The 14,628-nt window shown below is 38.4% G+C and overlaps 1 protein-coding gene across 2 annotated transcripts in view; it reads left to right on the top strand.

The window, feature by feature from the left end:
• Window positions 1-14,628, top strand: part of itsn2a (intersectin 2a) — a 77,597-nt gene that overhangs the window by 20,380 nt on the left and 42,589 nt on the right. For both annotated transcript variants that reach the window (XM_061929734.2, XM_061929733.2), the window contains exons 3-12: window positions 3,701-3,793; window positions 3,886-3,949; window positions 5,683-5,858; window positions 5,921-6,121; window positions 8,628-8,721; window positions 12,299-12,441; window positions 12,546-12,609; window positions 12,696-12,833; window positions 12,904-13,010; window positions 13,852-14,114. In XM_061929734.2, coding sequence (XP_061785718.2) covers window positions 3,701-3,793; window positions 3,886-3,949; window positions 5,683-5,858; window positions 5,921-6,121; window positions 8,628-8,721; window positions 12,299-12,441; window positions 12,546-12,609; window positions 12,696-12,833; window positions 12,904-13,010; window positions 13,852-14,114 — 1,343 coding nt within the window. The remainder of the gene's footprint in view (window positions 1-3,700; window positions 3,794-3,885; window positions 3,950-5,682; window positions 5,859-5,920; window positions 6,122-8,627; window positions 8,722-12,298; window positions 12,442-12,545; window positions 12,610-12,695; window positions 12,834-12,903; window positions 13,011-13,851; window positions 14,115-14,628) is intronic.

Here is a 14,628-nt window from a genome sequence, read left to right as displayed (position 1 = left end):
GGCGGTTGCCTGTGGGCGGGGCTTAAAACTAGTTTACCTGGAAGCAGTTTTACAAGACTTGGGCTTGCAGGCAAAACATCGTAGAAGAAGACAGGAGAACCGAGGGGGTCTAAATCAAGTTTGTTATAGCAGTGCTTCTCAATTATTTTCTGTTGCGCGTAGGATCTTGGTTTAATTTGGTGCCGTGTCACAATGACATCATTCCTTAATTTATTGTGATCCATTTCATCTATGATATTCATCAGAATGATGTTATCTTGTTTTACTGCAATATTTTGCTCTGTGAAAATCTTAACCCTTTGACGCATTGTTTTTTTTGAAGAGATTCACCACCATCTCCTTGAGATCCTGAAATTCCCTTTTTGTGTTATTATTCTTAGTTTGCAGACTTTCTATATTTTTCTGCAGATCTTCTCTGTGTTCTTATGTGGCCAGGTCTGCTCCCAGGTCTTTTCTCAGGTCATCTATTTGTTGTAACTTCAAGTCTTGCTTCCCTTCTTGTCCTGTATCCAGAGACTCAATTTGATCCAAATGACCCCGAAGGTTTTGGGATAAAACATTTTTTTTTTAGCTTTTGACATTGTAGAAGCTCGCTGACATCAGTTGCCACTTTAGTGACTTGCGGCACTTTTAATTTGTATATTTTAACAAATTCAAACCTTACGCCATTCAGAGATCAACTGGAGGTGTCAGACCATCAATCGAGATCGCCCTGTGTGGTCGGAAACACTTTAAAAGATCTTCAAACTCTCGCAGTTTAATCTCAGTTTAGCTTCTGGTTGCTAGGCAACCGCTTCGCCAAGCTAATGACTCTTCCAAGTTGCCTTTTTTCAGCAAATCTGTTCCTCCTACCGGACCAAGAGCAGTTTAAAGATACCAGCTACTTTCATGTGACTGTGATCACAATCAGTGGTCAAAAAAACTTCAAAATGATCAAAAACCGGTAGTAAAAGCAGAGCCTTTTTCCTTGCGTTTTTTCCCGTTGACAGGCAATGACGACTATTTAAGAGTTTGAGCGCATTAAAAAAGAAAAACATACAGTCGTGGTCAAAAGTTTACATACACTTGTAAAGAACATAATGTCATGGCTGTCTTGAGTTTCCAATAATTTCTACAACTCTTATTTTTTTGTGGTAGAGGGATCAGAGCACATACTTGTTTGTCACAAAAAACATTCATTAAGTTTGGTTCTTTTATGAATTTATTATGGGTCTTCTGAAAATGTGGCCAAATCTGCTGGGTCAAAAGTATACATACAGCAACATACATTATCAATTTTGGTGATGTAGAAAAGTTACAATCAAATCAAATTAGCTTCATGGCATGGCCTCTTAACTTCATATGAGTGATTAAGATTGCCAAAACTTGTTGACTTCTCTGAGCCCATTTAAATAGGGCTCATGTGATGCAGTCATTAGACTCGGTTACAAACGCAACAATGGGAAAGTCAAAAGAACGAATCATTGACTTGAACAAGTCAGGAAAGTCACTTGGAACTATTTCAAAGCAGCTTAAGGTCCCAAGAGCAACTGTGCAAACAATTGCATGGCACAGTTTTGTCACTGCCACGATCAGGAAGAAAACGCAAGCTATCACCTGCTGCTGAGAGAAAATTGGTCAGGATGATCAAGAGTCAACCGAGAACCACCAAAAAGCAGGTCTGCAATGAATTGGAAGCTGCCGGAAAACAGGTGTCAGTGTCCACAGTCCAGCGTGTTTTGCATCGCCATGGACTGAGGCTACCATGCAAGAAGGAAGCTCTTGCTCCAGAAGCGACACCTTAAGGCTCGTCTAAAGTTTGCTGCTGATCACATGGACAAAGATAAGACCTTCTGGAGGAAAGTTCTGTGGTCAGATGAAACACAAATTGAGCTGTTTGGCCACAATACCCAGCAATATGTTTGGAGGAGAAAAGGTGAGGCCTATAATCCCAGGAACACAATCCTACCGTCAATCATGGTGGTGGTAGTCTTATACTCTGGGCCTGTTTTGCTGCCAATGGAACTGGTGCTTTACAGAGAGTAAATGGGACAGTGAAAAATGAGGATTACCTCCAAATTCTTCAGGACAACCTAAAATCATCAGCCCAGAGGTTGGGTCTTGGGCGCAGTTGGGTGTTCCAACAGGACAATGACCCCAAACACACGTCAAAAGTAGTAAAGGAATGGCTAAATCAGGCTAGAATTAAGGTTTTAGAATGACCTTTCCAAAGTCCTGACTTAAATGTGTGGACAATGCTGAAGAAACAAGTCCATGTCAGAAAACTAACAAATTTAGCGGAACTGCACCAATTTTGTCAAGAGGAGTGGTCAAAAATTCAACCAGAAGCTTGTGGATGACTACCAAAAGCACCTTATTGCAGTGAAACTTACCAAGGGACATGTTGCTCAAGGGTGATGGGTCAAATGCAGAGGATAATTTCACCACATCTAGTGTGTGTGTGACTATCAGTGGTACTCTAACTTTAATTACCATTGCTGTATGTATACTTTTGACCCAGCAGATTTGGTCACATTTTCAGTAGACCCATAATAAATTCATAAAAGAACCAAACTTCATGAATGTTTTTTGTGACAAGCAAGTATGTGCTCCAATCACTCTGTCACAAAAAAATCAGAGTTGTAGAAATTATTGGAAACTCAAGACAGCCATGACATTATTGTTATTTCCAAGTGTATGTAAACTTTTGACCACGACTGTATGTGTGCTTGTCTCACATTTAGGATTTTGAATGATCTGCAATTTTTTTTAAAGTGCAGTTTCCCTTTAAAGTTGCAGAGGTAGCTTTTCATTTGCTGTCCTGCATTGCCCTGACTCGTATTTCTATTTTGACATCAGTCATGACAATTTGTGGTCATATATCTTTTTTTCTTTCTTCTGAGTTGAGCAACTAGGGTTAGGCAGTAGTATATCCTGCACTGTCTTGACACTGACAAAGTATCGTTATGTGACGTAAAATCCAGCAAACATGATTTTTATGTATTCTTTCCAAAGTGTGATCATTTGACACAGATTTGTGGACATGTTTTGTCCTGCAATGCTTCAAGTAGTATATTATGCAGTTTTCTGAATAAATAAGATGATTTCTGTGGCCATTTTATAAACCGATTAGTGAGGCCATCATAGTGCCTCTATTTCCCCAAGAAATTTTGAATCAAATGTCTACTTTTCTCTTGTCTTCCAAAGTTTATTAAAATAGTTTTTCTTCTGAGTTGAGCAAGGAGAATACAGCAGCAAGCAGCATATCATGTGCTGTCTTGACAGTGACAAAGTGTGGTAACGTGTGAGTGTTAAGTAAATCCGTCCTGCATGACTTTTATTTGCTATGTCCATCATTTAATAGTGTGATGTGGATATGTGGACATTTTTTGTCCTTTTTTTCTGCAATGCTTCACATAGCATATCATGCACTGTCTTGAATAAAACAGATTATTTCCATGGCAACTCCATGGACAACAAAGTAGTGAAGTCATTATAGGACCTCTATGTGTACACTGAATTTCGGGTCAATTGTTCAGTGAAGTATAGCAGCATATCATGTAGTGCCTTTCTCTTATTTCCACAACATTGAATGTCTTCTTTTCTCCCGAGTTCAGCAACAGATATTAGATATTGATTAAGAGGTTTCCCATTAGCTTTATCCACATTGTGTTGTTTTGTCTTAAAGCTGACAAAATATTCTTCATGTTTTGTTGTCCAGGTGGAGCCAGCATGTGGGCCATCACTCCAGAGGAGCGAGGCAAACATGACAAACAGTTTTACACCCTCGCCCCCGTCTCAGGCTATGTCTCTGGTAATTCAATTAATGGAGTTCTTGTCATGTCCTTAGCAATACACTTGGCCGCTTTCCGAGACAGTCCATGACCCCTTGATGTCTGTCTATAGGCGAGCAAGCCAGGGGATTCTTCCTGCAGTCGGGCCTGCCGCCGCCTGTCCTGGCTGAAATCTGGTGAGTTGATGTCATAGCTTTTGTGACGCATCCAAGCAAGCAGCATATCATGCACTGTCTTGACCATGACATCAAAGAATTGTAATGTGTGACCTAAATATAATTTGTAATACTGGCTCTGTCTTCTTCCTCAGTAAGATGTAAGGGAAGCATAGCAGCATGCAACATATCATGCACTGTCTTGTCCGTGACATCAAAGAATTGTAATGTGCGACGTAAATATAGAATAGAATATTGGCTTTATGTCTTATTCCTGAGTTCAGTGAAGCTCAGCATCACGCGACATCATGTATTGTCTTGACTTGTATTTTCACGACATTCCATGACATAAGATTGTTTAACAAGGAAGCAGGCTGTTTTAACACTTACATAAATGTGTGCAGCTAGCATGACTTGTATGTACCCCTTTCATAGTTTGATCATGCAACATACAATAGTGGCATTTTTTCTCCACAGATTTGTGCACATTTCAGCTTTAATGTCATGTTAAAGTTAAAGTTAAAGCACCAATGATTGTCACGCACACACACACGCACACTAGGTGTGGCAAAATTATTCTCTGCATTTGACCCATCACCCTTGTTCACCCCCTGGGAGGTGAGGGGAGCAGTGGGCAGCAGCGGTGGCCGCGCCCGGGAATCATTTTTGGTGATTTAACCCCCAATTCCAACCCTTGGTGCTGAGTGCCAAGCAGGGAGGTAATGGGTCCCATTTTTATAGTCTTTGGTATTACCCGGCCGGGTTTGAACTCACAACCTACCGATCTCAGGGCGGACATTCTAACCACTTCCTTTGTAGCATAGCAGCAAGCAACATATCATGTAGTGTCTTGATGCTATATTTTCCGTGACATAGAAATCGGGAACTGTCTAATGCAGGGGTGACAAACGTACGGCCCGAGGGCCGGATCAGCCCCGCGAACAGGTTTTATCTGGCCCGCGGGATGAGTTTGCTAAGTATAAAAATTAACCTGAAATTTTTGAATGAAAGAAACAGCTGTTCTAAATGTGTCCACTGGATGTTGCAATAGTAATTCTTTGTATCTTTGTAGATGATGCTACATATGAACAAAAAAACCCACATGATGTTAGTACATCAGTCGAGGAAAATGATCAAACTACATAAATAATATACTGCAATTTGATTTTGATATAATTTTGTTATCTTGATAGATTGAAAATGAACACCAATGAGTTGACTGATGAACATTATCACATAATTTATTAAAAACATATAAATAACGACAAATAAAGTATATATTCTATTAACCGCAACAAGTAATTATAAAAAAAAAACAACAACAACATTATGATTTGTACAATTTCAGATTGTGCTCGTTCTATTTTTAAACAAAGAAAACAATCTGAAGTTGTCTTTATTTTTAAGTTATCGTGCTGTGATTTTTCCAGTCCGGCCCACTTGGGAGTAGGTTTTTCTCCATGTGGCCCCCGATCTAAAATGAGTTTGACACCCCTGGTCTAATGTCCACTTTTGACACTCTGAGTTGGATGTAGCAGCATATCATGCGCTGTCTTCACAAAGATATAAAAGTGTCCATCAGTGGGACTTTTATGTGCTCCACCTGTAGTTGATCAGTGTTTCTACATGTCCACAGATTAGTACAACTGGTAATGTCTTCCCCCTGAATCCAGTGACAATTTAATGAAATAAAAATGTTTGTGCAATGTCTCTTATTTTTAATATGATCCCCCACCTACTCCCCAACCCCATAGGAACCTGGCGGACATGGACAGCGACGGCAAGATGGACAGACAGGAGTTCTCCATCGCCATGAAGCTCATCAAGCTCAAACTGCAGGGGTGGAACTTACCCTCAACCCTGCCTGTTGTCATGAAGCAGCCTACTTTTGCGAATTCAGTCTCCCCCGTCCCTTCGTCCGCCCGCTTTGGTAAGCGTCAAACAAAACTAACTGAGTCCCCCCATCTTTAAACCTCCATGTCCTCCTTGCAGGAATGGGCTCTTTGCTAAACCTGTCAGTTGGCATGTCGTCCATGTCTGCCATGCCCATGCTAACACCCATCCCGGCTAACACCCTCATGCGACCCCTGGCTCCCACGCCAATGACCGCAATGCCTCTCATCACCTCGCTGGGAAACGGCGGATTTTACAACGTCAACCTCCTCAGTCCACCGCGCGTTCCTAACGCTGCAGGTTGGTTCTGATGGGCGCCGCACTGGACCGAGTGGAGGGATTAACCCTTTGGGTGCAGATGTTTGGGTTACCAGTTGGTGCAGTTCATTATGGTTCATAAACCCTCATACAAACAATTCCCATCATCACACTTACGTGACTATTCTCTTTAAACCAATCAACGCATTTACTTGATTTTGTTTAAGGATAAAACACCTTAAACCTAATCCAGTAAACGCTTTAATTTCTTATCATACATTAGATGAAAAACTTAAAAATAAACTCTTTACTGTTACTTTTTGTATAAAGTCTTATACAATTTTCATTAGATTAGATTGAATATTTTCTGCAGTAGACCCAAATTAGTTCTTTCCCTCGACCAAAAACATTGTATACACCACTGATTTTACATGTGCAGGGTCAATTGGGATAAAATTAAAAAAAAATATATATATCTTTAAATAATTACCTAAATGTCTCAATTTATTAAAATTGAGACATTGTGTCAAATACTTTTTTATATATATATATATATATATATTACTATTTGATAATTTTACAATATAATTGTTCTAACGATTATTTAATTATGTCAAAATTGAGATATGTATATCATGATTTAAGTAAGTATTTGAAAAATAAACTCCTTACTGTTACTTTTTTTATAAAGTCTTATACAATTTTCATTAGATTAGATTGAATATTTTCTGCAGTAGACCCTAATTAGTTCTTTCCCTCGACCAAAAACATTGTATACACCACTGATTTTACATGTGCAGGGTCAAATGGGATAGAATTTAAAAAAATAATACATCTTTAAATAATTACCTAAATGTCTCAATTTATTAAAATTGAGACATTGTGTCAAATAATTTTATGTAATATATATATATATATATATATATACACGGTGTGTATATATATATATATATATATATTTATATATATTTGATAATTTTACAATATAATTGTTTTAACGATTATTTAATTATGTCAAAATTTAGATATTTATATCATGATTTAAGTAAGTATTTCAATGTTTTAGTTGGTTATTTCATCTTTGTATGGCAGCATTTATCTTTCAAACTCACCCCATCAAAATCACTGGGCGAGGCTAACAGGAATTTAGTGCATTGATTGCTTGGTCTGAACTGGAAGAATTTTAAAACAACTAAGGAAGATATACGTTTTTAGGAGTTGGTGGTAGATATTTTAGACCTTGCTGCTATTAACCAATAAGGTGTTAGGATGCGCCCACTGACTAAGAGGGCCGATAACAATTAATTGAATAATTGAATCTTGAAATTATTAGAAATGTTATGAAAATACGAAATAAATAATGCAATTGTAAAATAATTCACTAAATTGTGAAACAAATAATTAAATTCTGAAATAATTAATTGAATAATACATTCAATATTTACATTTATAATTTAATTGTTAAATACATAACATTATATTTTAAATTGATTAATGACTAATTTAATACAAATGTATGTATTTAATTCCAATTGTAATTAATTAATGACACATTTCATTCTGTCCCATTTGACGTTTCATATTCATACATATACACAGTACAAACATAAGCCTTCGACAAATGGTCAATGGTGACATTTTTTTTTTTTTACCAACTGTCCCTTGAAGGCGCATACAAAAGTTTGCAGTAATTCGGCCAAACCTCCTCAAGTGACAGTTTATTTTGTAGAGTGCATTAAGATGTGTGTGAGAAATTTCAAGTCACTTTGACTGGGGGATGGGAAACTTTAGTTTTAAGAAAAGCGCCATCCTGTGGTGTATTAGTCAGAAAACTAATAAGATAATATCACTGGCAACACAGGGTGTATGTTTTGCCGCATTTTCACTTTTTTGAGTGCTTTAGTTTAGGAGTAGAAGATAAACACACAGAGTCGTGACTGTACTCGTCAACACACTGTCGACTTGCATTTATTGCAATGACTCAATTTTATCTATCAGATGCCATTGCTATCAAGTACAGCTGCTGGCATCTGTATGAACTTTATTCACTTTAGCATATTTTGCCTGCGTCTCGCATCCTCCTCTGTCCTTTGGCCGCACCCCGGTTCATCTTTCTGGCATGTCTTCAACTGCAATATCTGAGCTCTGAAACGACCGGTTTATAATGAGGCGAATGTCAACTCACACGCCGCTAACCTTGCATCTGGAGAGCTTTATGCTGAGGCTGTATCAAGCGCGAGGAGATAAGATTAGGCATGCATGCGTTCAAAGCTGACCGTCTGATTACATAAGGAAGCAGCGTGTTGTTATTGAGATTGGCACGTGTACGAAGACATGCTTTGAAGCTATTTAAAGTGTTTCAAAGTAAACTAAAATGGCACCAAATTGTTGTTTTGAACATTCATGCATTAGTTTTGTGGAGAATTGTCGACAAATATTAATACAAGTAAAATGCAATAAATAAATACATGTAATATTCTTGGTACAATCCTGCTAACAACTAAAACAAACAGTAAGGTATTAAAATCTACGTAATGTGTTTTTGCAGGCCTTCCTCTCTCTAGTTTCTCTTCTCCGGTGACGTTTTCACCACCCAACAGCATGTCCAAAACCAACTCTCTTCTAGACCTTGGATCCAGCAGGTGAGACCAGAAATAAAAGCACCATTAAGATAAATAAACCAAATGTATGTGTGGCATTCCCAAAAAAAAAAATGTATAAAGGCACGATAAAATTAACTGTAAAATGCATTGTTTGAATTGATCACATTGATCTGAGTGCAGGGCAGCACGGTGGAAGAAGGGTTAGTGCGTCTGCCTCACAATACGAAGGTCCTGAGTAGTCGTGAGTTCAATCCCGGCCTCGTGATCTTTCTGTGTGGAGTTTGCATGTTCTCCCCGTGACTGCGTGGGTTCCCTCCGGGTACTCCGGCTTCCTCCCACCTCCAAAGACATGCACCTGGGGATAGGTTGATTGGCAACACTAAATTGGCCCTAGTGTATGAATGTGAGTGTGAATGTTGTCTGTCTATCTGTGTTGGCCCTGCGATGAGGTGGCGACTTGTCCAGGGTGTACCCCGCCTTCCGCCCGATTGTAGCTGAGATAGGCTCCAGCACCCCCCGCGACCTCGAAGGGAAATAAGCGGTAGAAAATGGATGGATGGATGGATCTGAGTGCATATTTCATAAACACAATTTCAAAGATGATTTAAAGTAACTTGAAAAATAGAATTTTTTCCCTGTCAATGCATCCTAAAATTAGACTTTACTATGAAATATAGTAATTTCAATCCTTTAGAAATTGTTGTTACCTTTTAGCCCAACTATACTTAAAGTTAATTTCCTTTGGAAAAAATAAAGTAAGTTAGAATTCACACTTTAGTCGTCCCTGTGTTTTCACTCAGTCCTGTAACCCGAACACACACCTTTGAAAAATGTGGAATGTTCTACAAGTAACATGGTCCACAGGAAGTTGCTTTATTTAGATCCTCTGCAGAACACGGGAAGAACAAAATTAAATTCACTCATTTATTTTTTGTCTGCAGTAAACCCTCGTTTATTGCTGTCAATTGGTTCTAGGCCTGACCCTGGTATACAATACATACAATACAATACATTGAATATTGTCATAGCTAGAGCATGAAAAAGTAAGTTACTGCTTCGTCAGTCTTTGGCAATCATACTTGCGAGCACCATTAATGTACAGTACTCCTCCAAATATTCTTCTTTTTTTTTTTAATGCACAGGGATTCACTTCTTTTTTACACACTAATCTGTTGGCTTTTTCAGGCTCATTTTGAGTTAGCAAAATGAACAAAACTAGTCAAAAAGGGATAGACACACAAAAGGCACACATACTGAAGCGCTGATACGTAAGTGTTTCTGGTGCAGGAAATGATTGTGTTTTTGTCTGCAGGCACGAAAATTAATAACTAAATGAAGCGTTCATACACAGAGACATGGGTCGCACACGGAGGCATGCTTGGCCGATCCAAAAGTTTGTGAAGCGAAAAGTTTGCAATTAGAGGGGTGCGTAAATCGAGGTTCCACTGTATTTCATGTACTGTATATAAGGATTTTATGCTAAAGTTATTTTCAGTCCCGTTACTCAATTATGACATTATTGCCTCAATAACCTTTTTAAAAAGGAAATAACATGCCTTAGATGGGCCAATGCACATTTTGAGTAGTTTAATAGGTGTATTATCAGATTTACAGTTGAAAAAAGACAGAAATGTACTTTTATTTTGAGAGTTAAAACAAGCAAACTGCGACAATTTGGTAGAATAAACCATGCTTCTTATACAAAGGTAAATACTTTGGACCTTTTTTTGTACTGTGAGGTAAACGTGTCTTTCCAAAAAACACTGCAGCAAGGAGTTGAGAATTAAAATTGTACGGCATGACAGAATCAGAGAACAGGAGGAGCCTTCTTTTTTTTCTTTTTTTTTCTTTTTTTTAATAAACAATTCACATGTTCCAACAGGAAGGTTAAACAGAGCAGAACGGGAATTTACATTATAATCCTCTCGTAGACCACATTACAGTACTGTACAATACTGTGGCTACAATCCGCATTGCCTGTAATCATTCATTATTTTTTTACCCGACAGTGAAGTGGAAATGTACAAAAGTAGCTGAGAAGACTATGTGACAAAGGGGAAAGCATTTTTTTGTCTGACAATAGTATCTAATGTCCTCGATCCTCCTTGGTGGGTTATTTTGTGTCATTGGGGAACAGGTTGGAGCTTGTATCTGATTTCACTGCTTTGTGTGATGCATTTACAGTATATACTTTACATAATAAAATTACCTCATGTCAGGATGGCCAACCAAAGCATGTCAGCGGCAGGTGCAAGGCAGATGTATCATTTATGCAGTTTTTATATCATACAGTACAGTCTATGATTGTTTCTAAACTTTTAGTAAGGGGTTTCAGTCCCATTTTAGGAGACAATAAAATTAAAGCCTTGAGGCAACAGGGAGGAGCCACTACTCACCCTGACTATTGTGGTCCTACTATTGGAACTTCTCAAATGATCCTTTCGATCCTTGTCCTATTTCATTGTAGTTTCTTCTGAACACACATGGGTGTGTGTGTGCAGTACGGTGGTTGACGGTGGCAAATGTGGCAGCACGTTCAAATGCTCCAAACACAGAAATGATCTGCACTAAAAGCCCCATAAAATTAATACAACGGGAAAATGCATAAAATTAAAAAGGCTGCAATCAAATAAATGCCGCAAAATAACAGTGAAAACAAGTGCAAAAGGAAAATTATGCAAATGCCAAAGACGCACACAAAACCATTTGCTTGAGACTAAATACTAGAATAGAATACAATAGAATAGGATAGAAAGTAATTTATTGACCACTGGGGGAAATTCAGCACCAACAGAACTTAGCTGGGCTGCCAGGTGTGCAGGACCAAAAACTTGCTGAGTTAATGTGATTGCAGTATTTTCCTTTGCATTTGTTTTATGGTGTATGTGTGTTTTTAGGTTTGGATAATCTCTGTTGCACTTTTGCCCTTCTCAGCCACCGTACATAGTGTAAGGTGGCTTTTATTTCTGGCTTCAGCTTAATAATAGTTGACAAATAATTAAATGATTTATTATTGGCATTGTAAAACAGTTTAGCTTATTCATTACAAATGGGTTATCATATTTCCAAAAATACAAACAAATAGTCATTAATTAATTCAAGTTAACATAGTTTATTATTGTTGTTATTGATGTTACAAGTAGTAGTAGTATTATACTACTGTAGTGTGAATAGCACTTTAAATATTGTTATTATTATTATATGTTAGTCTAAACCAGACAGTCTATACCTTTTCCACAAGGGGGTCACATACGAAAAATAAATACATTTTGCGGGCCACCCTCTCAGATTATTTTATACTATTATTATTATTATAAATAAAGACTGATTTATTTTTTAGTTTTATTTTATGATGTATGTTATTAATAATAACAATTTTTTTTATAATAATTATTCATTTTATTAAAGTTATTATTACATTTTGATTAACAATTATAATAAGAATAATGAGAAATATGAGGGGGTGGCCCGCAAAATCTTTTTATTTGTTCTATTTAAATAGTTATTATTATTTTTGTTGTTATTATTATGACTGCACAACATGCCATTGTTAATACAAATGCTAGATGGGCAAAATTTGTCAAACGATGAATAATTTCTCTGTGCCTGTTCTTAGTTCCAACTCTTCCTCCACCACCTCGCTAGCCAGCAACTCTCCCAAGACGTCTTCGAGTGACTGGGCCGTGCCGCAAGCTTCCAGACTTAAGTACAGGCAGCAGTTCAACACACTGGATAAGCTCATGAGTGGCTACTTGTCAGGTATGCACTATAAAAAACAAATTACCGCCTGAATGCTTAAGTGGAAAAGTTGTGCAGCAAAAAAAAAAAAAAAAAAGTTGCTGCAGGAAATGTTTTTTATACAGGGCCTCAAGTGAGAAACGCTTTGATTGCATCCAATCTGACGCAGACTCAGCTGGCTACAATTTGGTGAGGAAAATATTATTTATGATGAGAATGAGAACCGTGTAGGTACTTGTGTGCGTCTATATACTTTGTTGTGTGCATCATTTCAGGAACCTCGCGGATGTGGACAAGGACGGCCAGCTGCGAGCTGACGAGTTCATCCTGGCCATGCACCTTGTGGACATGGCTAAAACTGGCCGCCCGCTGCCGCTCACGTTGCCCCAAGACCTGGTGCCGCCTCCTCTTAGGTACCACACATCGGCTGTACTCCTCTGATATTAAACTGTACACAAAGACATGTGTGAATTCTGATTGCAGAGGAGGAATCAAGCCCAGTGAGCTTGTTAACGGTACCGGACATTACAGTAGTCCCTCTTTAGTCGACCCGCTGGAGGCAGAACCCGTGCAGAAGAGCAAAAGCAGCGGTATGTTGCCTTCAATCGTCTTTAGAATTGTATTCCTCTGATATACCTTAGATTTCTCACTAACATGTTGGACTAATGAAATTAAATATGCATTCAGGACACTCTACAACCTTACATTTTTTCCGATTCTGAATGATTTGTCACCTTAGGAAGTCATTTTGATATGAAGAAATCCTTCAGAGATAACATTTTCCCTCCACAAAACTTTTAAATACTGTATGAGTAATAATGATTCCTAAGCGTGGCCACCGCTGCTGCTCAGTGCTCCCCTCACCTCCCAGGGGGTGGAACAAGGGGATGGGTCAAATGCAGAGGGTAATTTCACCACACCTAGTGTGTGTGTGATCAGTGGTACTTTGTTGGAGTAAATTGTGATGCAAGTGCAAAGAAGTTGTTGCTAATAGTAACTATTTTCCTTGTTAGCCTATTAGGATACCGTTTGTGGGGAGAAGAAAAGCACACACAAAAAAAAACACTAAGGAAAAATTTGAACTGTGGCCGATTTTCTTTAATATTGTAGATTTTGGAACACTTTCTTTGAAATTTTGAGGCAAATTCCAAGTTAAACGACCATCTGCATGAAAAATCCTCATTTTGGGGTAGTGAACCGCGTCCCTCCCAGTGCTGGCAGCACTCGTGCTATCCCAGACTATGATGCTACCGCTACCTTACTGTGTCACATTAATTTTGCAGCTTACTTATGTTCACAGCTCCTTAGACAATAATGTGTTGATAGTTAATCTATGCTGCTATACAAGCTCTACACAGACTACTCCAAAGTATATTCGAGTTTACTTTCTGTATTATTTATATTGAAAGGTTTTTTTCTGAATTACTTCAGTATCCTTTGAGGACAAGCTGAAGGAGAACTTTGCTCGAGGCAGTGCCGAGCTAGAGAAGCGGCGTCAGGCCCTGGAGGAAACGCAGAGGAAGGAGCGCGAGAGGAGGGCCAGGGAGGAGCGGGAGACTCAGGAACGCAGGGAGAGGGAGGCCCGGGAGCATGAGAATCGGAGGCGGTTGGAGGAGGAGCGGCGTCTGGATAGGCAGCGGGAGATGGAGAGGCAACGGGAGGAGGAAAGGCTGAGGGAGCTGGAGAGAAAGGAGGTAAGAAAAAAGTAGATGGTTGTAGGCGAACACAATGTATCCCAACTGTAGTTTATGATGATGTATTTATGCAGTATCTTACAATTTTATTACAGTATATATTCTCAAGAGAAAATACAACAAAAAACTAGAAAATACAATTTCGGAAGAGATATTGTGAAAAGCCGGAGCCAGACTGAAATGCTAACAGTTAGCATGGTAGCCCGATATTGTCAGGTGGAAAATATATGAATCTTAGGTTTATACCTGTAAAATGAACAAAAAAAAAACGTTCATACCGATATGCTAACATTAGCATGCTAAAAATGAACATGCATGAAATAACTAAATATTTGACTCTGAGGTGTACACCTGCAAAATTGGCATCAAGTAACAAAATATATTACTCTGAGGCGTTTACTGGTCAAATAATTTGCTGAAAAGCTAGAATGCTAACAGTTAGCATGGGTCAAATAACAGAATGTTCGACTCTGAATCATACACTGCCAGAATATTTTGATGGTGGATTGGTTGA

This window comes from Nerophis lumbriciformis, linkage group LG34 (genome assembly GCF_033978685.3).
Source record: "Nerophis lumbriciformis linkage group LG34, RoL_Nlum_v2.1, whole genome shotgun sequence".
Taxonomy (NCBI): domain Eukaryota; kingdom Metazoa; phylum Chordata; class Actinopteri; order Syngnathiformes; family Syngnathidae; genus Nerophis; species Nerophis lumbriciformis.
This window is presented reverse-complemented; position numbering and strand designations above follow the sequence as displayed.